The sequence below is a fragment of the Macrotis lagotis genome, chromosome 1, assembly GCF_037893015.1.
Source record: "Macrotis lagotis isolate mMagLag1 chromosome 1, bilby.v1.9.chrom.fasta, whole genome shotgun sequence".
In the NCBI taxonomy this organism is placed as follows: Eukaryota; Metazoa; Chordata; class Mammalia; order Peramelemorphia; family Peramelidae; genus Macrotis; species Macrotis lagotis.
This window is the reverse complement of record NC_133658.1, coordinates 318,072,775-318,099,696: the sequence shown is the minus strand read 5'-3', so window position 1 is coordinate 318,099,696 and position 26,922 is coordinate 318,072,775. Positions and strand designations below refer to the sequence as shown.

The following is a 26,922-nucleotide window of genomic DNA, read 5'->3' as shown; positions in this document are numbered from 1 at the left end:
TTAATGACAAAATTTATAAAAATCATGGAAAGAAATAACCAATTCAGCAGCACAGATGGTATCACCATTATCAACTCTCCAAAAAAAAAGTGAATTCTCTCCTATTTGCCTTTCTTTCACAACATTCCTAAGACATTTATTAAATGCCTTCTCTCTATGAGAGGTATTTCTTATGTTATATGCTTCAAGGTATAGTACCTGCCCTCAAAGAGCTTACATTCTAATGAGGGAACAGGAAGAGATAATGTCTATAATGCAAATGATTATTATGAAAAAAAATAGATCAATGATTGATTAATCTGATTAAAAAGTAAGATAATCACATCAGTATTAAAAATGAAAAAAGCAAATATATAATATAAAATTAAACAATTATAAGGAGTTATTTTGCCTAATTATATGCCAATACATTTAACAATTTAAGAGAAATGGAAAAATATTTACAAAAATATGAACTGTTTAGATTAGCGGATAAGGAAATAGAATATCTAAATAGACCTAATTTTAGCAAAAGAAATTGAACAGTTTCTTAAGAAAAAAGTACCAGAAACAAATGGACTTACAAGTGAATTCTAGTGAACTCAAAGATCAACTTAAGTCCAATATTAAAGAAACTATATGGAATAATAGACAAAGAAGGCATCCTACCAAACTCCTTTTATGGAACAAATATGCCACTGAGACCTGAACCATTTCATTGATGAATATGGATACAAAAATACTAAAAAATTACTAGCTAAGAGATTACAACAATATATTACAAAGATTATGCATTATGACTAAATGGGATTTATACTAAAAATGCAGGGATGGTTTAACATAAGAAAAACTATTAACACAATTTATTATAACAATAACAAAAGGAAAAAATCATATGATTACATAAATACATGCAAAAAAAGGACAATACTCATTCCCATTAAAAACACTTAAAAGTATAAATATAAATAGATTTTCCTTAAGTTGATAAGAAGCATTTACCTAAAACCATCAGCAAGCATTATTTCTAATGGAGAAAAGCTAAAAGTCTTTTTCCATTATGATCAGGTATGAACACTGTTGGAAATATTATTCAATATTGTTTTGGAAATACTAGCATTAACAATAAGAGAAGAAAAAGAAATAGAAGGAAACAGAATAGGGAAAGATGTAATAAAACTATCTCTTTTTGCAGAACATATAATGATACACTTGGAAAATCCCAAAGACTTAACTAAAAAGTTAGCTGAAATAATGAATAATTTTAGCAAAGTAGCAGGATATAAAATAAATCCACATAAATCATCAGCATTCCTATATGTCACAAACAAAATCCCACAAGAAGAGAAAGGAGATATTGCCCCTTAAATTTTTTTTTTTTGCGTGTGACTTGCCCAAGGACACACAGGTAATTATTAAGTGTCTGAGGTTGGACCTGAACTCAGATCTTCCTGACTCCAGGGCCTGTGCTCTATCCACTGCACCATCTAACTGCCCCAAAATAACTTGTTAATATAATTAGAGACATTATAAAATACCTGAGAGTACATCTGTCAAAACAAATTTGGGAACTGTATAAATAAAATTATTTTAAAAATTTTATGGAAATAAAATCAGATTAAATAACTGAGTAATATTAATTGTTCATGTATAGGCAAGGTCAATATAATAAAAATGATAATTTTATCTAATTTATAAGTTCAATGCCATCCTGACTAAATTACCAAAAAGTTATTTTACTAAATTAGAAAAAAATATTAACAAAATTCATTTGGAAGAACAAAAAGTCTAGAATATCAAAGGAACTAATTTAAAAATATAAAGGAAGGAGGTTAGCAGTATCAAGTCTTAAATTATAAGACTGTAGTTATCAAAACTATTGATACTGGCTAAGAATTGGAAAGAAAAATCAGTGAAACAGAGTAGACATACAATTTTATATTTGAAAAGTTTAAAGACTTCAGTTTTTGGGGGTTAAGAATTACATTATATGTAAAAATTTTGAGGAAAAACTGGAAAGCAGTATGGCAGAAATTGGACATAGAATATCTTACACCATTTACCAAAGATAAGGTCAAAATAGATACATGACCCAGATATAAAGAGAGATATTACAAAGAAATTTGAGGAACATGGAACATATTATTGAATTTAAGCATAAATAAGAGAGAACAGTGTGATATAAAATGGATAATTTCAATTATATTAAATTAAGAGATTTTCATACAAATAAAACAAATGTAACCAAGATCAGAAGAACAACAGAAAATGGGGCGGGGTTTATAGGCAGTTTCTCAGATAACAGTCTCACATCTAGGGGCGGCTAGGTGGCGTAGTGGATAGAGCACTGGCCCTGGAGTCAGGATAACTTGAGTTCAAATCTGGCCTCTAATACTTAATAATTACACCTAGCTGTGTGGCCTTGGGCAAGCCAATTAACCCCACTGCTATGTCAAAAAAAAAGTCTCACATCTAAAATTATATATACCTTTGACAAACTATAAGAATGAATCATTCACTAATTCATAAATGGTCAAAGCACATGAAAGGCAATTTTCTAATGAAATCAAAACAATTCATAGTTATAATAAAAATGCTTTAATCATTATTAAAGAAGTGCAAATTAAAATATCCTTGAGATAATATTTTATGCCTATCAGATTAGTTGAAGGAGAAAGCAAAAAATGTTGGAGGGGATGTGGAAAAAAATTGGGACAAATTCACTCTTGGTGGAATTTTGAACTGTACTTTATTTCTTTTGGAAAGTAATCTGGAATCATAACCAATAAGTTATTAAGCTGCCTATAGCCTTTGACCCAACACTACCACTACTAGATCTATTTCCAAAGATGATTAGGAAAAAAGGGAAAAGAACCTGTATGTTTTAAAATATTTTTAACAGTTCTCTTTGTGGTGGCAAAGAACTGGAAATTGTGGGGATGCCCATCAATTGGGAAATGAATGAACAAGTTGCAGTAATATCATTGTGATGGAATATTAAAAAGAAATGATGAACTCATTGATTTTGGAAAAACATAGGTAGACTTGCATGAAGTAATGAAGAGCAAAATGAGCAAAATCAAGAGAATGTGGTATATAGTACCAGCTCAGTTATAAATACTCAAATTAACTAAAATAAGACCTATAAAGGAAGACACTATCTGCATCAAAAGAAATAAATGATAAATAGGAATATGTATAAAAGGATTTTACACACCCACAACCACACAAATACACACATTTTTATCTAATGGTGGCCATCTCTAGGGTGGGGTGGGAGAGGGAAAAAAGTTACAAGATTATTATATATTTAAAATGAATAGTAGTTTCATAAAAAATCATCTCTTTTATTCTATGTTACTGAAATACTTGTGTTATTTAATAAATTAAAAATAAAATAAATGTCCACACACATGGTAAGGAGTACCAGGCCAAAGAGAGATCAAGACAAAGTACTTAAGGGAACTCTGAATGTTCTTACCAAGGATACAAACCCTCAGTCAAGCCTTGCCAGAAAAATACTTTCAATGGCAGAAATAAAAAATAAGAAAAGAAAAGGAAGGACACAAACAAAAGCTATACTTTTCTTTTTATAGGAGACATTATTTACAATATCATCTGGAGGAAAAGTTAACTATGTGCATCTTGGAAGATGGGACTCATTGAAAAACTTTTTCTCTTCCTCTTTGATGCTAATATAGAAATAGTGTTAGAATCAAATTAGAGTGGTAGAAGCCTCAGAAAGACTGAGTAAAACAATTTTCTGGCCCAAGACAACTTGGAAGATCCGCAGAAAGGGTTTGTTCCACTGGGGTCAGAAAGGGCCATGGTGCTGGCTGCCATCCAGGAACAACCTATGGTGGCACCTGGGGTCCATGGTAGTGGGGGTGATTTCCAGACCTCTCAGCCCAAGAATTACCAAGGACAACTTGGAAGGTCATTGGGAAAACTCTGCTGTACCAGAATGAGTGTGGAGCCCAGGCCTGAGCTGGCTCAGCATGTTTCCACCATGGGAACCAGAAGCAGGCCTGCAGAGACACCCAGCAGCTGTTTCCAGAGCACTCAGCCCATAGGTCAGGAGAGATGGCAGAGGTCTCTGTTGCTTTGTCCATACTCAGATCCAGGTCGTGGTCTGGGGTCCCATACTACTACAGGGTAGCAGGGACCCTCCTCACAGCTCCAGGGCAGAGGGGAGTCCTTGTGGACATCCAAAGGCCAGAGCACAGATCAGGAAAGCAGGCAGAGCCTCTCATGAGAGAAGGAATTGAGGTCCATAACAAAGTATTAAAATCAAGTCATAGGCTGGAGAAATGAGCAGACCATAGAAGAAAAAGAATCTGACCATAGACAATTACTTTGGTCCCATGGAGGATCAAAATACAGACTCAGAAGATCACAAAGTCAAAGCTGTGAATTCAAAATCTCTAAGAAAAATATGAATTGGACTCAGGCTATGCAAGAGCTCAAAAAAGATTTTGAAAATCAAATAAGGGAGATAGAAGAAAAATTGAGAAGAGAAAGGAGAGCAATACAGGAAAATCATGAAAACAAAGTCTGTTGAGTCCCTTTACCAGACGTCATATGTTGAGTCCTTTCCTGGACTCCTATGTTGAGTACCACTTCTGAACTCCCTCAATCTTCCCCAAGTGAGCACTGGAGGGGGTGGGAGACAAGGATGACAAGGGAGACATGTACTCCATCAAGATCTCCAAGTGCTCCGTTTATTTACCAAAACACCAGTGCTTAAATACCTTTCCAGTCTCTAATCCACTCCCACTACCGTGGCACTTAGTAAAATAAGATTCTGGTGTTCAAGGACACCAGGTGAAGATAAATCACAATACTCCCATACACAATGGTTCCCAACATATCCCCCTTCTTGGTTTTTTTTTTGTGTGAAACAAACTTATTGCATAATGAATGCCACATAAATTGTAAACAAAAGTTTAAAAATAAACAAATGTCATTGGTAAAAACCAATATTCCTAAATTCCTTGAAATACATTTTATCCCAACTTACAAAGATTACAAAGTTTTTTCTTTTGTCAACCAAAAACCTTTCAAAGCAATAAAATTCAAAATCCAAACTAAAAGGAGTAACTTTTAACTTTACCTAACTATTTCAGAGTTTATACACTAACACAAACACAGAAAACAACTCTTTTGTATTTCAAACTTATCAAAGTGAGATTTGTGGACACCCTGGCCGGCACTAAAATTTCAAAATATAGAAACATTTTTCCCACCTCTTCAGGCCAATGGAGAGATGTAAAAATGTCCAATTGATGATTAAACACACACACACACACACCCCTAAAATGTTAGCCATAAGCACAGGCTTCAGACAAAATGTAAATTTTCCAATCCCAGGAAAAAAATCTTATTCCCCTTTTCTCTTAACTACTTAAACCCCAAAGCTTCCCAAACAATAGCCTAATGAAAAACAGTCATTGCCTAACCTCCCTCCTCCCCAAACCAGGAAGAAGTTATGGGGGGGTCCCTTTATTTCTAGAGTAAGTTTTTTTTGGGGGGTCTTGTCCTTGTAGCAAAGCCTACATTCCATCTGAGACATAAGCTTAAGTTTCAAAGTTCCAAAAAAAAGATTTCCCCTTCTCCCTCCCCCCCCTCCCTCTGCAGAGGGTGGGAATAGCAGAGAATGAGAGAGCATTTGAAATCACCTAAGGGGTGAACACCAGTACAACCTGGAGTTGCCCCACCTTGGGAACAGTAGCCATCACCATAACAAACTGTCCAACAGCATGTGACACTTTTGCTCTCAACACAGGACGCACAATTCACAGCCCTCTACTGCCGGAGCAACAGTTTCAATGCCTTGGGTAGGCTGAAAAGTGGAACTAGCTGTATTCATTCTCAGCATCAGGGTCTGTGTCAGTATTGGGAGCAGGGTTGTGCTTAACGTGCATAAGCGCAATCAGGTCAGCAGCTGTGGCCAAAGGAAGCAGCAAGCAGGTCCTCCGCATACCCAAGGACTGGACTGCTGCTGAGGAAGAAGCTCCATCCCCTGCAGCCGCTGCCTTGGAGACTCTACTTCCCAACTCAGCAGCAGCCCCAATCAGAGAATCTGTGCTAATTTTTGCCCCCTAATGGGCATATTATATCTTTTCCCCATAATACTGCAGGGAGTCCAAATATGAAAGGAGTGACAGTCCCTGCTTTATTTTCTTTTCTCCATTTCAAGGGTTGACAAGAAAATTTCTGTTTCCCATTGACCCACAATGTCCACTAGATTAGTATAGGCCACCTGTTTAGGCCAAGCTTGTGGCCAGTTTTGTATGAGGAACACAGTCCAATGTGTCCCAGTGTCAATCAAGCCTAGGAAAGCAATTCCTTTTACTTGGATGACACGAGTTTTTTTCTGAAGAAATCATAGTTGTAAACATAATTTCATTGTGGTTTCTTTTTTGGTCCCTTTTTTCAACTCACTTTCCTTCCTATTAATACCAGATCTTGAAAAAACACATAACTGGATTATGCATTGGTTCTCATTTATGTAGCTATCATCATCATTAGCATTCATTATTGCAACAGAGAAAATTTCCCCACTCAATGTGCTTCACTAAAGGTATAATGTGAGTATACTCTGGATTAGAATTGTCCTGGATCCACTTAACTGCTGATAGGAGCTGCATCCATCATAGCTGGTCACTCATAAAATGTTGTTGTTAATTTGTACAATATTCTCTTGGTCATCAGTTTGTGATATTCTTTCTATGCTTCTGCAAAGTCTGACCATTCATGGTTTCTTATTACTTCATAACATTCATATACCACAACTTATTCAACCATTCCCCCATACCCCCACTTTCCAATTCTTTGCCACTACAAATACTTTTGAACATGTGGGACTTTCTCTATTAAAAATATGTTGGATATATGTCTAGTAATGGTATTGTTGGGTCAAAGGGTATGAATCAGTTTTACTGCTCTTTGGGCATAGTTCCACATTGCTCTCCAGAATAGCTGGATCAGTTCACTCCACCAACAATGCATTGATGTCCCACTCTTTCCCTCTCCAACATGGATCATTTTCTCTTTTAATCACCTTAGCCAATCTGATAGTGTGAAGTGGCTCCTCAAAGTTGTGTTAATTTGCACTTCTCTAATCAATAATTATCTGGAGCATTTTTTCATTTGATTTTATATATAGCTTTAATTTCTTCATTTGAAGAAATCATTTGAAAACTGCCTGTTGAAATCCTTTGACCATTTATTAATTGGAAAATGACTTGTAACCATATAAATTTGATTTAATTCTCTCTATATATATTAAAAATGAGGCCTGATAAAGGCCTAGTTGTGAAAATTGTTTCCCAGCTTTCTGTCTTCCTTCTAATATTGATTGCATTAGTTTTATTAGTCCAAAACCTTTTTAATTTAATATAGTCAAAATCATCCATTTTGCATTTTATAATGTACTCTATTTCTTGCTTGGTCATAAATTTCTCCTCTTTCCATAGATCTGACAGAGTATTTCTTGATCTGTTAATTGGTCTTATAAGAATATCCTCCTGGGGAAGGAAACCTCTAAGAAAGTACAGGTAGAATTTCTCTAATATAGAATAGAATCTTCAAGATAGAAATTAGTAAGTCTCATCCTTTCCTTGACAGCCTTAGATTCTCTACATGAGCCTACAGTTTGGCTTCTTTGACCTCTAAAGTTACTTATTTTTCAGGTTTAAATATATCCTTTAATGTTGGTTATTTGGCCCCTAGTTATTAGTACATCAAGAGATGTTCACCAAGAAGAGCTACAATTGCAAAATTCTCTTAAGCTTAGGGATAAAATTCATCATCTGAAATATCTTGAATTTTCAGTGGTATTTTTGTCTATGTTCATGTTTAAGTTACTTGTAAGTTGCACAATAATCGAGCAGGATGTAAGCAGAAAGTACCATAGAAACACCACCAATCCCACCTTTCTTCACATCAATGTACTTATTAAAATATGAATCATAACCTCTACAAAAAGCTTTGATAATTCCACTAGGGGAAAAAAATCACGCTTCATTATCCAGGCTGGTAGCTGCTGCATATTGACATCTAGGATTCTTTGTTCTCTAAGTGGTGCTGAAAGTGGAAACTGGGAGGACATCTTGCCACTTAAAAGTCTGACAAGTCTAGGACCTAAGTTACTTTTTTTGAAAAGAAAATGTCCCCAGACTCACAGACCATGTCCTCCACACCTTTAATATGCAGATATCATTTCCATTGTGAAATCCTGCTTTTTTTTGTTAACCAGTCCTCTTCCTCCAAATTATCTTGTATTTCCTTATATGTAAATATGTTTTGAGAGACATTATAACTCCAGTGAATCAAACATCAAGAAATCTCTAAGTGCAGTAAGATCTAGATATAGGATTCAGATTCAGGTCTTATGACCCTAGTTATGTTCTTTAGTTTCTCAGGTCTCTTAAGCAATTCTCTGTCCAAAAGTTACAGAAGCTGTGATCTTCATAGAGGGTGGTTCCTCATCCTGAGTTCAATATGCCAATGAAATTATATCTGAATTTTCTCACTTAAATTTCAGTGCTGCCATAGAGGGACAGCTGTGGTTCATTTGCGTGAATAAGGAGGTAAGAAAGGCTTAGACTTTAATTCACAGGTTGCACAAAAGTTACAAGTTTAGGTTCTTGAAGAAATATTAAGAGTCAATTTCAGTATTGACTTAAAGCAAGGCTGTCCAAAATGTATCCATGGGCCACATGCAGCCTGAAGGGGATTTTATGTGGCTTACCCTAGGTTTACTGAAAGATTAATAAACAAAGCTGAGTTACCGCAGAGTTCTCACTAAACTGGCAAACCAAAATATATTCTCTATTGTTTCAATAAAAACTTTTAAAAGTAAGGTTGGACAGTCCTGACTTAAAGGACAGGTTGATTATCAGAAGTGGAAGGAAAGAAAGGTAAAAGTGCAGGCAGGAAACCAATGATCCCTAATGAGGGACAACAGTCATGTTGTTAATGAGGTCAAAATGGAAATTTAAGGAAAACGAAAGGGCTTAGATCAACATAGATCCATTGACATATAGATGGGACCACAGGGGTTTAGCAACATGGAGCTGGAACACATGGGCCCAGCTTAGAGAAAGAAAAGGGAGAAGAAACCAGGCAGCAGCTGCCCGGCTGAGTGAGCAGGGAAAAGAGCTTCTCTAGTGTTTTTAATAGGAATGGATGCTGTATTTTTGTCAAAGGCTTTTTCAAAATCTATTGAGATAATCATATGATTTCTATTGGCTTTGTTATTGATATGTTCAATTATGTTGATTTTTTCCTAATATTGAACCATCCCTGGCTACCTGGTATAAATACTACCTGATCATGGTATAATTATTCTAGTAATAACTTGTTATAATAATTTCTTTACTAAGATTTTTGCATCAATGTTCATTAGGAGATTGTCTGTTTTGGCTCTTCCTGGTTTAGGTATCAGTATGATATTGGTGTCATAAAAGGAATTTGGCAGAACTCTTATTTTTTAAAATAGTATATGTAGAATTGGAATTAATTGTTCTTTAAATGTATGGTAGAATTCATTTGTAAATCTATCTGAACCTGGAGACTTTTTCTTATGGAGCTGATTGTTGGTATCTTCAATTTTTTCCCCCTGAAATGTGGTTATTTAAGTATTTTATTTTTTCATCTGTCTATCTGTGTAGTTTATATTTTTGTAAACATTCATCCATTTCACTCAAGTTGTCAAATTTATTGGCAAACAGGGCAAAATAGCTCCAAATCATCTCTAATTTCCTTCTCATTGATAGTGTATTCACCCTTTTAATTTTTGATAATTCTAATTTAGTATATTTTCTTAATCAGATTAACTAAAGGTTTATATATTTTATTGATTTTTTTCATAAAACTAACTCTTAGTTTTATTTCTTAGATCAATGGTTTTCTTACTTTCAATTTTATTAATCTCTCCTTTGATGTTCAAAATTTCTAATTTGGTATTTTTCCTTTGGTCTTTTCCCAGCTTTTTAAAATTGCATGTCTAATTCATTGTTCTTCCTTTTCTTTATTTTATTCACATGAGCATTTAGAGATATAAAAATTTTCCCATAAAACTGCTTTGACTACATCCCATAAATTCTAGTATAACGCCTCACTGTTATCATTTCTAAAGATGAAATGGTTGATTATTTCTATGATTTGTTCTTTGACACTCATTCTGTAAAATTAGGTTTTTTTAGTTTCCAATTAATTTTCAGTTTATCTTTCCATGGTCCTTTATTAAATGTAATTTTATTGCATCATAATCTGTAAAGAATGCATTTATTATTTATGCCTTTCTGAATTTGATTGTAAGGATTTTATGCCCCAGTACATGATCAGTTTTGGTATGGGTGCCATATACTGCAGCGAAAGAGGTATATTCTTTTCTATCCCTGTTCAGTTTTCTCTAGAGATCTATCATCTCTAAGTTTTCCTAACATTTTATTCACTTTCTTAGCTTCCTTCTTGTTTATTTTGTGGTTAGATTCATCTAATTCTGGGAGAGGGAGGTTGAAGTCCCTCACTATTATAGTTTTACTGTCCCTGTCTCCTTGTAATTTGTTCAGCTTCTCCTCTAAGAATTTGGATGCTATAACACTCAGTGCATATATATATATATACATATATATATATACACACACATACACACATATATATATATACATATATATGTATATGTATATATATATATATATATGTTTAATAATTCTATAACTTAGGGGTGGCTAGGTGGCATAGTGGATAAAGCACTGGCCCTGGAGTCAGGAGTACCTGGGTTCAAATCTGGTCTCAGACACTTAATAATTACCTAGCTGTGTGGCCTTAGGCAAGCCACTTAACCCTGTTTGCCTTGCAAAAACCTAAAAAAAAAATAATTCTATAACTTCATTGCCTATTGTATCTTTTTAAGAAGCTGTAGTTTCAGGGGCAGCTAGGTGGCGGAGTGGATAGAGCACCTGCCCTGGAGTCAGGAGTACAAGAGTTCAAATCCAGCTTCAGACATTTAATAATTACCTAGCTGTGTGGCCTTGGGCAAGCCACTTAACCCCATTGCCTTGCAAAAACTTTACAAAAAAGATGTAGTTTCCTTTCTTATCCCTTTTAATGAGATCTATTTTTGCTTTTGCTTTGAGATCAGGATTGCCACCATTGATTTTTTTACTTCTGCTGAAGTATAATATATTTTGCTTCAGCCTTTTACCTTTACCCTGTGTGTATCTATCTCTCTGCTTCAAATGTGTTTTCTATAAATAAACATATAGCAGGATTCTGGTTTTTTAATCCATTCTGCTATCCACTTCTGTTTTATGGGAGAGTTCATCCTATTCACATTTACAGTTAAGATTACTGATTCTGGATTTCCCTCCATGTTATCTTTCCCTATTTATACTTTCCTTTTTCCTTTTCTCTTATTCCTCCTCACTGTTTTTTTCTCATTTTCCCCTTTAACTTTTCTTTAAAATTTTAACTTTAACTTTACTTTCACTTTCAGTTTTACCTTCCCTTTTATCAGTCCCTTCTTCTTCTTTCTTTCTCCCCCCACCAACCCCTTCTGTAGAGTAGGACAGATTTTTAAACCTAATTGAACATGTATGTTATTCCCTCTCTGGGTCAAATCTATTTGGTAGGATTTACTCAGAATTCACACCCTTCCATCTTTCCTTCTAATAGGTCTTTGTGCCTTTTTATCTGGTGCTTATTTATCCAGTAATGTGTAGCCTTCTCCTAGTATAGTCCTTTTTATTGTTTTAACCCTGTTTTGTACTTACAATTTACAACAATATACTACCTTTATCTGTCCAAATAAAAGTACTATTCTCAAAGGTTGATTGACTGTTTGCATGACTGATTGATATACAGCACTGCCTTGTCTCATTAAGTACTCTCCCCTCTTCTGTCTCCTTAGAAATATACTTCTCAAGTATCATAAATTATAAAATTATAGTCAATTTATGCCATACCCATTTTTCAAGTACCCTCTATGGAAACATAATTCTCATGCGTCAAAACATCATGCAAAATCAAATCATTTCAAGAACCATTTATACCCAATTTATACTTGCCTCCACCCCATAAGTCCCCCAACAGTTAATTATGATTAATTTTTTTATCTACTAGCCATGCCTCATTATTTACTGACTGCCAGTAAAAGGATCAACATTGAAGGAATTGCTCTCTAGGAGAATCCTAAGACTTCTCATCTGAGAGTGGGTAGAGCAAGATGGTAGAGAAAATACGAAGGAGATTACAGGGGTCTTCTCTTTGCTAGCACTGAAGCAGGACTTTGATGCTTTGCCCATACTCAGATCCAGAGCAGAAAAAAGTGCTTGTAATCCCTCACAGACCACAGCACAGGTCAGGAGAGTCATAAATAGACTTTTCTTTAGATCAAACTACCTTGTGGAAGAACTTACATGTCCTAGAAGTATTCTCTGAAAACAGACAAAACCCTTGAACCTTAGGATAGTGCACCCTCCATCCTGGAAGCAGAGTCCTACTTTAACAAAGAGTTAAAAATCAAGTTATAGGCTGAAAAAAATGAGTAAACAACAGAAAAATATCAGACCATTAAAAAATTACTATGGTAACAAGGTAACTCAAAACCCAAACTCAGAAGCTGATAACAAAGACTCCAAGAAAAATATGAGTAATTAGTCTTAGCCCATGGAAGGGCTCAAAAAGAATTCTGAAAATTAAATAAGAGAGGTAGAAGAAAAATTGGGAAGAGAAATGAGAGTAATGCAAGAAAATTATGAAAAATGAATCAATAGCTTGATAAAGAAGACACAAAAATAACACCTTTAAAAACAGACCAAGTCAAATAGTAAAAGGAGAAGCATATCTTAAAAAGCAGAATTGTCTAAATGGAAACAGAGAACAAAAATTCACCAAAGAGAAAATATTTTTTAAAAAGTGGAACTGATCAAATGGATAAAGAGATATAAAAGCTCAACTGAAGAAAGAAAATAATTCCTTAAAAATTAAAACTGAGCAAATGGAATATAATGACTATATTTAAAAATCAAGAAACAAAACCCCCCCAAAATTAAAGAAAATAGGAAACAATGAGAAATATCTCATGGGAAAACAACTCACCTAAAAAAGTAGATACAGGAGGGACAATTTATTCAATTACCAAGAAAACTGCTTGATATCCTAGACCATGGGCAAGTCACTTAATCCCAATTCTTTGCAAAAAGAAAAGAAAAAAAAAAGAACCTACCAATAACTTCCTAAAAGAGATCCCAAAATGAAAACTCCCAGGAATATTATAGTCAAATTCCAGAGCTCCCAGATCAAAGAGAAAATACTGCAAATATCCAGAAAGAAACAATTCAAGCATTGTTGAGCCACAGTTAAGATAATACAAGATTTACATTACATTACATTACAAAGGCTCAAAGAGCCCGAAATACGATATTCCAGAGGGCAAAAGAGCTAGAACTATAAGCAAGTGTCACCTACCCAGCAAAACTAAGTATAATTCCTCAAGGGAAAAAAATTAACATTCAATGAAATAGAGGGCCTTTCAATAGAAAATCTGACTTTCAAATATAGGAGTCAAAAAAAGGCATAAAAAGATAAAAAGGAAAGGGAAATCATGAGAGACTTAATAAGGTTAAACTGTTTTCATTACTTCATGAGATGATACTTGAATTCATAAAAACTTTTTCATTATTAGGGCAGTTAGGAGAAGTATATATGGAAAAAAGGGCATAGGTGTGAAATGAATATGAAAGGATATCTTAAAAAAAGAAGCAAAGTACTGAGAAAGGAAAAGATATCTCACATAAAAGAGACAAGAAGAAGATTTTATAATGTAGAGAAAGAGGAGCAAGGGTAAGTGAGTGAATCTGACTGTTTTCGGAATTGTCTCAAAGTGGGAATAACATATGTTCATTAGGTATAGAAATATTTTCTAACCTATAGGGAAGTAGGAAGGGAATGGCAGATAGATGGCAAAGTGGATAGAGCAACGGCCGTGGAGTCTGGAGGATGGGAATTCGAATCCAGTCTCCCACGCTTGATACTCACTAGCTGTATGACCTCATAGGCAAGCCACTTAACCCTGTCTGCTTTGCATCCAGGGCCATCTCTAGTCATCCTGATTCATATCTGGCCACTGGATCCAGATGGCAATGAAGAAAAATGTGAGGCTTATGACTTAGCACAGCACCCCCTCACTCAAATCTAATTTATGTGCTTGTCATGGCATCACCTTCCTGATGTTATAAGTCTTTTTTTGAGAATGAAGGACAAATATCAGGAGGAGAATGGGATACCAGAAATGGGTGTGATATAAGGGAGGACAGATTGAAGGGAGGGGGTAATCAGAACCAAAACATCTTTGAGGAAGGACAGGATGAAAGGAGAGAGAATAAAATAAACAAGGGGGTAAACATAATGGTGAGAAATACAGTTAGCACTAGTAACTGAAAAAATTTTGAAATAAGTTTTTCTGATAAAGATTTCTTTCTCAGAGAATTGAATTAAATTTATAAAAATTAGTCATTCCCCAATCGATAAATTATCAAAAGATTATGAAAAGTTTTCAGAAGAAGTAATCAAAGTTATCCATAGCCAAATGAAAAAATGCTCCAGCTCACTACTAATTGGAGAAATGCAAATTAAAATAATTGAGGCACTATCTCCTATTAGATTGGCTAAAAAGAGAGAAAAGGAAAATGACATATATTGGAGGGAATGCGGAAAATATGAGATATTAATGCATTGGTTGGTGGAGTTGTGAACCAATTTAGCCATTCTGGAGCAATTTGGAACTCTGCCTAAAGGGCCATAAAACAATGCATACTGGGATGGCTAGGTGGTGCAGTGGATAGAGCACTGGTCCTGGAGTCAGGAGAACCTGAGTTCAAATCTGGCTCAGACACTTAATAATTACCTAGCTTTTTGACCTTGAACAAAGTCACTTAACCCCACTGTCTTGCCAACCCCCTCCCCATGCATACCCTTTGACCTAACACCACTACTAGTTCTATATCCTAAATGAGATTTTTTAAAAAAAGGAAAATGACCCATGTATATAAAAATAGTTATAGCAGTTTTTTTTTTGGTAGTAAAGAATTGAAAATTGAGGGACTGCCCTTCAATTGTGGAATGGTTGAACAAACTGTGGTATGTGACTATGGTGGAATACTGCTGTGTTGTAAGAAATGATGAGCAGGATATTCTAGAAAAACATGGAAAGACCTATATGAGTTGATTCAAAGTGAAACATACTGCATACAAAGTAAAAGCAATATCATAAGAATGCCTTAGTTATTCAGCAACACAATGATCCAAAACAATTCCAAAGGATTTATGAGAACTCAGAATAATCAAAAAAAGAACTGATGGTATCTAAATAGAGATTAAAACATACTTCTTAAAACTTCGTTTTTCAGGTATGTATGCTAGGTGGTGCAGTGGATAAAGCACTGGCCCTGGAGTCAGGAGTACCCGAGTTTAAATCCGGTCTCAGACACTTAATAGTTACCTAGCTGTGTGGCCTTGGGCAAGCCACTTAACCCCATTTGCCTTGCAAAAACCTAACCCCCCCCCCAAAAAAAATACTTTGTTTTTCTTGAGTTTAAGTCTTTATTTTCTTTTACAACATGACTACTATGGAAATATGTTTTGTATATAACCTTTCTTGAACTGCTTGCCTTCTCAATGAGACAGGGTGGGGAAAGATAGATAAAATTTGGTTTTAAAGAATTTAAAAATAAAAGTAAAAGTTTTTTATATTTAACTGTGAAAAAATAAAGTATTAAATAGATTCAAAAAATGTAATCCCCAAAAGACTTCTCAATTGAAGAATTCCCCAACATAGGCGCTGTGTTATGTGCTAGGCATACAAAGGAAAAAAAATAGTCCCTCCTCCCAATCTTGGCAGTTAGGTAGTGTTGGAGATAGAGTTTTGGCCCTGGAGTCACAAAGACTTAGGTTCAAATCAAGCCTCAAGTAACTTTCTAGCTATGTGATCCTGGTCATGTCACTTGAACTCTGTTCACCTCAGTTGCTCCATCATAATAGCATCTACCTCTAAATATTTAATGACTGACTAACCAACCTCCCAAGGTAGTTATGAAGTTACAAAAAAATAAAATTTGCATATTTTAAAAAGCTATTTAAATAGTAGTTATTATCCCAAGGAATTCACTTTCTGATGGGGAGACAACCTGTAAACAACTATATACACAGAATAGATATTTGGTGTAAATGGTGGGGGGGGGGGGTGTCTAAATCTGTTTTCCACAGATGGATTGCAGGGCCTCCATGAACTTGGATGAGAGAAAAAAATTACACCTTTTCTTCAATAACCTCTAACTAAAATTTAGCATTTATTTGAATTATTTAAAAACATAATTCTGAGAAGGGGTCCTTAAGCAGTATTTGACTACTAAAGGGAAATATGATATAAAAAAAAAGATCAAGAATCCCTGGCATAAATGGAAGAAGGTAACAGAGTAAAGGGACTAAAATAATGGGGAAGAGAGAAGAGGAACTTGGAAGGCCTCCACCTCCTGCAGAAAGCGAGTTTGAGTTGAATCTTGAATCAAGGGAAACCAGGAGACATAAGAGAGAAGAGAAAGTGAAGGAAGAGTGAATTGGGGTTAATTCTGTTGAGTCTTGGTCATTTCACTGGCAGCAACAAACTTTTCTCTTCCGAGAAGCAATAAATCTCAGGAACTCTATAGAAATATCAACTACTTGATCCCATTACAAACCTTAACTGAAAACATTGCTCTACATTAAAAGAGAATTTGTATCAATCACTTTAATTAAATAAGCTACCACCATCACTATAAACAAGAAGCAGCTAAGCTTACTCAAGCATAGAAGTCTAGATGTGAATGAAGCTATTATGATCCCTGCCCTCATGAAATCCTTTCAAAGGGATATTTAACTAGAGATATCTATCTTCCTCTTCTCTTTTGCATTGGAAAGTGGGGGAAATAGAGAGGGTTATAACCTTGCCTGCCATGGAGACAAAAAGAGTCAAAGCTCATAGCAAACTAGAAAATTAAAAAAAAAATCATGAATAGTGGTTACCCTTACTTATTGTGTTGTTTGGGGAAAGTGGAAGTGAGGAATAAGGTACAGCCTAGTCATGGGCATGAGCAGCAGGGTTCAGCTTTTCAGTAGATATGTGAAGGCTTGGGAAGCCAGCTTCTCCACCTTAGAGTAAAAGTGTGCCTGTCTCCTGGCAGAAGAAAAAGCCTTTTGGTTAGTTGCTGAGAAAAACTGGGAATTCATATAAAAGACTATAATGGAGAAATTCACTCCCTTTCCTTCCTGTTGGTCAAAAGGAGTAAGGAAGACACTCTTGAGCTCTGAACAGTCAGTGGATGGGTTGCCCTTCTCACACCCTTGACCATGGCAGGCAGTGAGCACATGGCCTCGTTTGTATCTCTATTCATTTTGTACAGGGCCTTCTGAAACTTCAAAATATCAGAGGAACGGAGGTCCACTTACAATCAGTGCTTGTTAGTAGTCAGAATTCATTGTAGTCTGGAGTGATTTGCTTGGCCCAGGTCAAGAGCAGATCACTAGATAGCCTAGGCAGTATATTGCAGTAAGGAAGTAACTTGCCAGGAGGCTTTATCGGAAGTGAATTTGGTAGAATGTATGCTTTGTAAGAAGTGAGTCTACTTTCCCCAGAGACTGAGATGGCTTAAGGTAGAATGTCACCCCAATTTGGGGAAGGGGTGTTTTTTGTTATTTCTGTTCTTGCTATCATCTCAGTCAATAACCCTTTGTAAAAGAGAACTATATTAATTATGAATTATTTCAAGGAGAAAGCAAATGATCAATATTGAAATTGGAGGATTAATCATTGGGTCACATAATAGAAGAAATTTCAATTAAAGATTCAGTAATACAGTAGTTATCAGAACTGAAACATTTAATTGCAAAAATCACTTTAAAAGGAACTAGAATTAAAAGAATCTTAAAAACTTGCTATAATTGGTTAATTGGGGAGAATTCAAGTTGAAAGAATTAGTTAAAACCTCATTGCTCTTCAGAGTCCTGAAAGAGATGAAGAAACTTGACCTCCTACTCAGTTGGAAGACTAAGTGAAAAGTTGTTAATACATGTTGCAACACAACAGTAGGGACCTACTGGAGATATTCTTTACCTAGGCCTTTAGTTTTTTGGATTCCCTACCTTTGGGAATTCACTAGAAAAAAAAATTATCTATTTTTTCCTTGTTGTTTTAGTCTGTAATTTTATTAGTTAATTTATTCTAGTGTATTTTCTTTAAAAATCAGACCATTTTAAGATGACTTTTTTGCAGTTAAATGTTTAAGTACTGATTCTTGCTACAATCGGATCTTTTACAAACCTAGATGACGCTAATTTGAGACATAGATTTTCCATCCCTAAAACATTCATGTCTTGCTGACAAATGTTTATATTTTTTTCTTCAGCTTTTAAACAGGCCTGGTACTGTTTGCCTAAGGGAAAAGGGTTCTCTCTTTGATAAAAAAAAAAAAAAAAAAAAAAAAAACCTGTGGGGAAAGCTGGAAGACCTGCTGACCTAGAAGCTCAGAGAAATCAACTCAAAGAGTAGTTGAGAGAGTCTCACATTTACTTGTTCAAGGCTTACTCGATCCTATTCTTTTCAAATTGAACCTGCTTATTTTTTTGTTGTAGGAATCAGGAATGCCACTTCGATTGTCCTAGTAGTGAGAGGGATCAGTTGGAGGATTTTTGTGCCCGGTATAGAAAGGTCACACCTAGAGAAATGTGCTCCAGGGATCCCTCTGAGCTCTAAAGGTCTGGGGAAGGGGAGAGGGGGTTTGTTCTCCTCTCACTCCTGGGGGTTTGTGAGTACATGGCCTTCTGGGCAATGGTCTGCAATGGGACCATGTTCTGTTTGCATCTTCTTTCTTACTTTACAAGGTTCTCCTGAGACTTCAAATGGCTGGAGAGCAGAGGATGAGTGATGGGAATTAGGGAGTAGCCCAGTCTAGAGAAATGATCTAGTTGACCAAAGCTATCACTGGATTAACCCAGTAGCCAGGTACTATGTCCTACAGTAAGGAAATCACTCATTTAGCAGCTATGCCACATTTGGAAGTGAACTTGTTAGAGTCAATGCTGTTAAGTTTGAAAAGACTCTCCCCTCCCAACTTTCCAAGGTGGAAGACAGTTAAGTGTCCTTAGCTCATGGGAATGTCTTTGTACTTCTGTTCTTCTGTATCTTCTTAGTAAATAATCTTCTGTAAAAACTGATGTTAATTGGTGATAATAGGTGAAAACAGATGGTTTTGTAAATATTGTAGCACTAATCATTAGGTCAATGTTACAGAAGAAATACTAACTATAACTATCAATCAATAGATCCTGGGAACCATGCTGGAATGGGGAGGGGTGTCAAACTGCCAATATTAGAGAAAATCTTACTCCCCTTTAAGGATACCCTTAGAATTCTGAAGATGTAGTCATCTGCCCTCTGGAGACCTGACTTACTAATGACTGCATAGGACAGATGAGATAAGGCCACCCAGGTCTATATGTGGGTTTCATTTACCTAAGAAGACTTCTTTGAAGATGGTTTCTTCCTTAGTAATAGTCATCAATAAATGAATTTTTAATAAATATATTTTAAGATCTATTCCTAAATTACAAAGAATTCATAAGAATGCTTGAATTTCAAATTATACATTCTAAACCTAAAAGCCTGATTCAGCAAAGAAATTCAAGTATTTAAATCCTTTATATAAACAAATAAACATTAAAAGTAGTGCAATCAAAATCAATAAATATTTGCTAAATGTTCACTGTGTACAAAGCACTGTATTAAGTTGAAAGGGATTCAAAGACATAAGGCATTTTTCATATCCTTAATTTATGACCTAAGAGAAATTTTCAAATATAGCTAAATAATTAAATTTTGTTTTTGATTGTTGTACTACTGAAATGAATACGGCATTATTGGAGTGAGGGGTAGGGGGCAGTCCATTAGGATCACAGATCTGGAGAAGGAAGGTTTTCCCTTCTAGTCCATCCCGTCATTTTAAATATGAACAAACTAGAGTCCAGAAAGATGGCTTGACCAAAATCACACACATACCAAGTGTCAAGGTGGGATTTTAAAAAATATTTTATTAATTTATTTTTTCAACTATATGCAATGGTAGTTTTTTACCAATATGATATACATATTTTCTCCTCTGACTCTGCATCACCTCATGCCTGGCCTATCACAAGTTAGTCAGTTGGTTGGCCTGCTACAAGTCTCTCCCCACTCCATTTCGTCCTCCCTTCAATTGTCAAAGTGATCTCTCTAAAGTACAAATTTGAACATGTCAATCTCCCCTCCCCTCTATTCCATCTCAACTCCAAGTTCAAATGCTGGCATATAGTAGACCTATAATAAATGTTTATTGACTGAATGATTTTTTTCCTACATATTTCAGTTCATCCTTAATGAAAAACAAACCCACATCTATAGAATCTTCTGAGATAAAATTATCATACAAAGGAAAAAATGTTTCCTAGAACTTAACTTTAAATTAGCTGTATGACAGGAAGAGCTCTGTCTATGCATTCCTCTTTCACAAATATTTCCACCTGATATAGTCTCTTAACGGTTGTGGTCTGTATCTAAAACAGTTAATGTGCTTCAAACCACTGAATGACACTTCTCTATTATAGAAAAACGAAGCAATTTTTACAAATGTCTGAACAAATGATGTATAAAATGAAGGGATAATTTGTTTTTATAGCTTTCTGCCAAGCTCCATAGCAGGCTGCCCAACCTGCAAACAATTTATTCTGTAAGAAATGTCACTAAATAATGACAAGGACTCACAGGTCAAACTGATTTACATTATATAATTTAAATGTCATTCCAAACAGACCTGATGGCATTTTGAACAAATAATCTCATTTATTTTTGAAGCTCTAAGCCTCAACAAGTTAATTACTGTTGAACTAATGGGTAAACTGAGCATTATAATATAACGCATGAACATTTGCTTTGTCTACACTTCAAGAATTTATAGAATTATGCAAATACAAGAGAATGATTCATTAAAAATAAGAGGTTTAAAGGCATTTAAGGTTTAAACTTAACCTGCTTCATATTTAAAACATGTAGTAATTCATTCTGCTCTGTTAAACTGCTTAAGAAAACTTGTTAGATTTGTTTTTAAACCCAATGAAAAATTGTTGCACCTCTAAGTTTCATTAAAGAAAAGGAAGTACTGGCAAACAAATTCTACTACAGACACGATATTAAAAGATCCAACTGTCTAGCCCATTTTTTTTTTAAATTGCAGAGTATCGGAAGACATTTTCAAAAGAGAAAATGAATCCACTGCATCTTGTCTCAGCAGTTCAGAGATCACGGATAATCCTGAGAGACCTGCTTTGGACAATGCCATCCACATCCAGAGGAAAAAACTAGGGAGCCTGAATGCAGAGCATAGCATACTGTGTTTACTCTTTATAAATTTCTTTGATGTTTTTACTTTCTTTTTCCAAGTTTTTTCCTTTGTCCTTAGTTCTAATTCCTCTATCAAAATATGACTAATATGGAAAAATATTAAACACAATTATATATATATGACTTTTACCAGATTGCTTGCTGCCATGAGGAGGAAGGGAAAAATGTGGAACTCAAAAATTTGCAAAAGGATGAAATGTTAAAAAAAATTTGCTTATAATTGGAAAAATAAAATAAAATTTGCATTAAAAAATAAATTCTAGCTTAAACACACACACACACATTATGAATCTATAAAGGTGTAAAAGAATGTGATATAGACAAGGGGCTATAAACTAGTGAGTTCTATGGCAGATATCCTTAGTAAAGGACACTGAATTTTATTTACACAATAAAGGAAAACTTAAAAAATAAACAAATAAGTACTTTAGCTGAAATTGATATCCAGAAGGAAATAACAGATTCTATCTAGTTTAGTCTCAGCAAAGAGACAGTCTTATGAATGAATGAAAGAACATTTATCAAGACCTTACTGTGTTCCAAGTACTTTGCTAAATGATGCAGTTACAAATACCAAAGTAAAACTAGTCCCTCCCCACCTAAAGCCTCTATAGTCTTCTCTTTTTTGGTGACCTCATTGAATCCAGTAGGTTTAATGACCCTGTCTTCGCTAACTCCTAGTTTTATATATCTAGTCTCTTTCCTGAGTCAATCTCACATCACTAACTCGTACTGTACATTCAAACTCAATGCCCTATAAACACCTCAAACTCAATATGTCCAAATCAAACTTTAAGTTGGTCCCCGCTCTTGATATCTCATCTTCACTTTAGTTTATCTTCTACAAGAATCAAAGTTATTTTTCTTAAATTCAGATAAGACTATGTCCCTCTCAACCCAAACTCTAGTGTTCCCTAGTTTCTCAAGCATCAAATTATACTTGACTGTTTAGCTTTTAATTCCCTTTACAACCTAGTCCTGACAACCTTTTAACCACAATGAACACTACTATCCTTCCTGCACTGTCATCCAGTTAAACTAGTCTTTTTTCTGCTCCTTACATATGACACTCCATCTCTCATTCTTGTATCTTTGCATCCTTGGGTATGCTCTCCCCTTTGCCTCACAGATCTCTCTTTCTTCTAAATGGAGCTCAAGCAACATTGTCCTCAGGAAACTTTTTGTAATACCCTCAACTAGTGTCCTCCCTCTCAAACAACCTATTATTCAACCATTTTGTTTTGATTTATATTTTTTCTCTTTGTACATATCATTATATTTTCATATGTGTATTTATTCTTCTCCCAGGTTAGACCATAAGCTCTTTGATAGTAGGGACTGTTTCATTCTTTATCCTTGTGTCAATAGAGGCTTAGCACAGTGAGCAGCACATAACAGGTACTTAATACTTGTTGATCAATGCAGGTATTCATTAAGCTTTCAAGTATAATTATTAATGACTAGAAAATTTCAGACGGAGAATTTTGCAATTAAAGTTTTCAGAATGTGTCAAATATTCAATTGACTAGATAAAGCCTCTTTTATGGAATTTGGGGTCAATTACAAAGTAATGACTCTTAAAAATCTCACTGTTAGGGGCAGCTACATAATGCAATGGATAAAGCACTGGCCCTGGGGTCAGGAGAACCTGAGTACAAATTTTACCTCAGAAACTTAATACTTATTTGAGTGACCTTGGGCAAGTCACTTAACACCATTGCCTTGCAAAAGTAAAAAAAAAATCTCACATTAGTCCATAATATGGAAATATGTGTAACATAATTGTTCATGTATACCTTATATCAGATTATTTGCTATCTCTGGGCAAGGGGAAGGAGATTGAGAGGGAGAAAACTTTACAAAAATGAATTCTGAAAACTAGCTTTACATATAATTGGAAAACTCAATCAATCAAATGATGCTCACCAACAATAAAAAAAAAAATTAGTCCATAGAAACTCTGCCTCTCTTCCCCATGTGACCTAAATTTCTGACTTAAGACCTTCTCACCTTCCTTTTCACCATCTTAATGATGAGCTTGAGGCATATGATCTAAGAGTTTGCAAATGTCAGTTTGCCTCTGAACCTAAGAGGTAAGAAATTGTTTCATCAGGGAGAGAAAATTTAAGAATCTTTAGACTCCCTGAAAAAAAAAGATACAGAAAATAGTCTTGATAGTATATTTCAAGAAATCATAATGAAAACTGTCCCTATATATTAGATCTAGAGGATAAAGAAAAGGCAGAAAATCACTGTTCACCTCCTAAAAAAACCTTGAAAAGAAAGTCCCAGGAATGATATAGAAAAATTCTATACTCATACATCAAGAAAAAATACTGCAGGCATTCAGAAAGAAGTAGTTCAAAGAATCAGAAGATTCAATATTCCAAAAGGCAAAAAAGATAAGCTTACAAGCAATAATAACTTAGCTTATAAAAACTAAGTATCAACCGTAAGGAAAAAAATGGACTTTAGTGGAAAAGAGAATCTCATTTCTCTCCAGGCAGTTCTTAAGAAGTCCAAGGCTGAACTCTTCCCGGAGCCTCACTCCAGCACTGGAACTCACATTCTGGGGTACCCTAAACTCTTATGGTCACTCCCTCTGACTGGATGATTCCACTCAAACTCTCCTCCTTCCCTGCTCCATCATCCCCCATTATGAAGAGCATGTAGGCTCATTTCTCATTTCTTCCCAGATAGTATGAGCTTTATCTTTCTTTTATATGTTGTCTCCCCCCATTAGAAAATCAGCTCCTTGAAGTCAGGGACTATATTTTTCCTACCCAGTAATATATTCCTAACATTTAGTAAGTGTTTACTTAATACAGACTTATTGACTAATTGATTTACTTTCAAGAATTTTTTGAGTAAAAGACAGAGCTCAGTAAGAACTTTGAATGTAACTTGGAATAATAGACATAAATTCCCAAACCCAGAAAAGTTAACAGTTCATTAAGGGCAGAAAAACAAACGCCCCCTCACAAACCTTAAGGTCTTCAAAGGGTTTTAAGGGAGCTTAATAAGAAAAACAAATGTCCTGGTAAAGGGAGGGGTGATTTCTTATTATGAAAAATTTTAAGAGAAAGGAAGTCAGTTAATAAACATATATTAAGTGCCTACTATGTGTCACTGATTAAATAATATTTATTTATTTGCAGATGTGCTGATCTCCCTAATAAATTGTATGATGAAGGGGGAACAGAGACTCATTTCTATTTCTGTATCCCCCAGTTCCCAGTAGAATGCCTTAATAACCAATTAATGAAACAGAATTTAATCAATATTTACAGAAAGTTTCAGTGTCAACTCAACAAAAATGTATTAGAAGTCTTTTGTGTAAGGGGGATACTATGCAAGATGCTGAATTGGATGCAAATCTTAGCATCTACAGTTAACGAATTAACTAGTATAAGGATGCACATATATACAAAAATTATAATGCAAAACAGATCAAAGACCATAAGAGATACAAAGTGCTTTAAAGGGTCATGGAAAAAAGAGTTCATTTCTGACTGAAGTGGGCTCAAGAAATTTTAGTGCCATAGAATTTTCTAGAACTTCTCAAACTTGACACCATAGAAATCATATTGCTAAGGAAAGAAATAAAATATATACATTTGTGGCACTGCAGTTTTGCTTTCAGCTTTTCGAGCAAAAGAAATCTTGCTGTGGGCAAAATTTTAAAAAGAAAAGTAAAACTCAAATCCAATCTGATCTGGATGCTGGACTAGTGTTAATTTGCTGATTAAAACAAACACTGTATGATTAAATAGATCCTGTTTTGGTTACATTCATCATCACTTAAGCTTATTTTACAAACATGCCTGGCAGCTATTTTTCTTCAGATTGGAATTTAGACTTGGAGAATTTTAAAATTAAATTGTCAAAGGGACTGTATCATAACAGGGGTTGTTACAATTGAAGTAATATATATGTAATTTGGTAGATTCATCCAAAAAACCTCTAAAAACACTAACGGCATTGTCTAATAATGGTAACTTCAATAGAAGAGGAACCTAGATCACAAAGACCAATATAAACTGAGTAATAAACAGTACGTCTTTATGTCCAGATCATTCTTGCCATTTTTCAAAGATTATATTTTGAAAATCTCTGAATCTTTTCCAGTGGTGAAAGTATGAAGACAAAGGCTGCTGCAAGCAAATACTTCTAGGCTGAGGTTGCCTGAGACAATCTGGGGCCCTGCCAGGATAAATTTTTAATGACTAAATAATTAATTCCTGAAAATGGGAGTTTTTAATGCAAATCCTGACAGCCTTTAAGTCTTCAGACCTACCAGGTGGTGGTGGTTGTATTGCATTAATCTTTAGCAGCATAATTTTAAGAACAGAAAATACCCATCCCACCTTCAGATGTATGTGTCATAAATTTCCAGTTGCCTATAGTTAATGCAAAAGTAATTAGCTTTTCTTTATATGAATAATACTCTTTCCCCATACACAATAAATACTGCAGGAAAAATTTACTCTGTAATTGTCTGCCATGATTTAAAATGAAATAAATAAATAAATAAAGACAAAGAACAGTTTAGCATTCTCAGCACTAGGAACATGTGAAAAATTATTCTCATTGCATCCAGTCAAATCCAGTCCAACATTGGGACCAAAGCCACATGTATATTTTATATATAAATCTATATAAAACTCCATCTATTGTACTCAAGAGACCTAAGCTATCAAACATTTACCATCTCTTAATACACAAGTGGTGCTAAATGGTACTGGTTAGTAAACATTAGTCATGAGAAAGTGTCAATATGGCTACTAAAATCCTAAGTGATGGAGACAACATGGCCAATGCTTTCAGAAAATGTCACATAAGATTTGTAACATCTATTTACTTGTGAATAATTATACCTCTGCTTTTAGGTTATAAAGTAAGGAAATGTAGTATTATGGGACATAAGAATGCTGCTCTGGATAGAAAGTTTATTTTTGCTTGTAGGAGGCATGTTTCATCAACACAGCTTTGAAACACATGAAGTTCATTTAGATGTAGAATACTGAATCCAGTAATAAACTGAAGAAAAAATAAAAAACAATATAATGCTTTAGTACAATACTCCACCATAGATAGAGGTTCCTTATTCTTTTATCCCCCTCCACAAAGTTAAGATTGAGTGGCATGACCAAACAACTGAAAATTGGCTCAAGACAGTTGACTCTTGAATTCTTTCTACAAAATCAAAATTATGTCATTTACAAACCAAGAACATATTCATATGTCTAGTTAGAAAACTAGAATGATAGTAAGAATTGAAGACAATAATGGTCATAGTATATCTGATAGTTTTTTAAAATGCAAGTATGATGCAGTAGTTCTAATAGAAAAGGGGAAGCGGAATGGATTAGCATGAATCTCATTGTCTTAGTATGGCATTTATCCTTTCTGTTCCTCTATAAAATGAATATCTTCCCAGATGGGGTTTTATACAAGGAAATAATGAA

At 34.8% G+C, this 26,922-nt stretch overlaps 1 protein-coding gene across 4 annotated transcripts in view; it reads right to left on the bottom strand.

Moving 5' to 3' along the window:
* Positions 1 to 26,922, bottom strand: part of DPY19L3 (dpy-19 like C-mannosyltransferase 3) — a 99,586-nt gene that overhangs the window by 8,626 nt on the left and 64,038 nt on the right. The window contains exon 17 of one of the 4 annotated variants that reach the window (XM_074211472.1): positions 1,767 to 26,494. The exons of the other annotated variants lie outside the window; for them this stretch is intronic. Coding sequence (XP_074067573.1) covers positions 26,464 to 26,494 — 31 coding nt within the window. The 3' untranslated portion in view covers positions 1,767 to 26,463. Of the gene's footprint in view, positions 1 to 1,766; positions 26,495 to 26,922 lie in introns of those variants that run through there. 4 annotated transcript variants of the gene reach the window in all.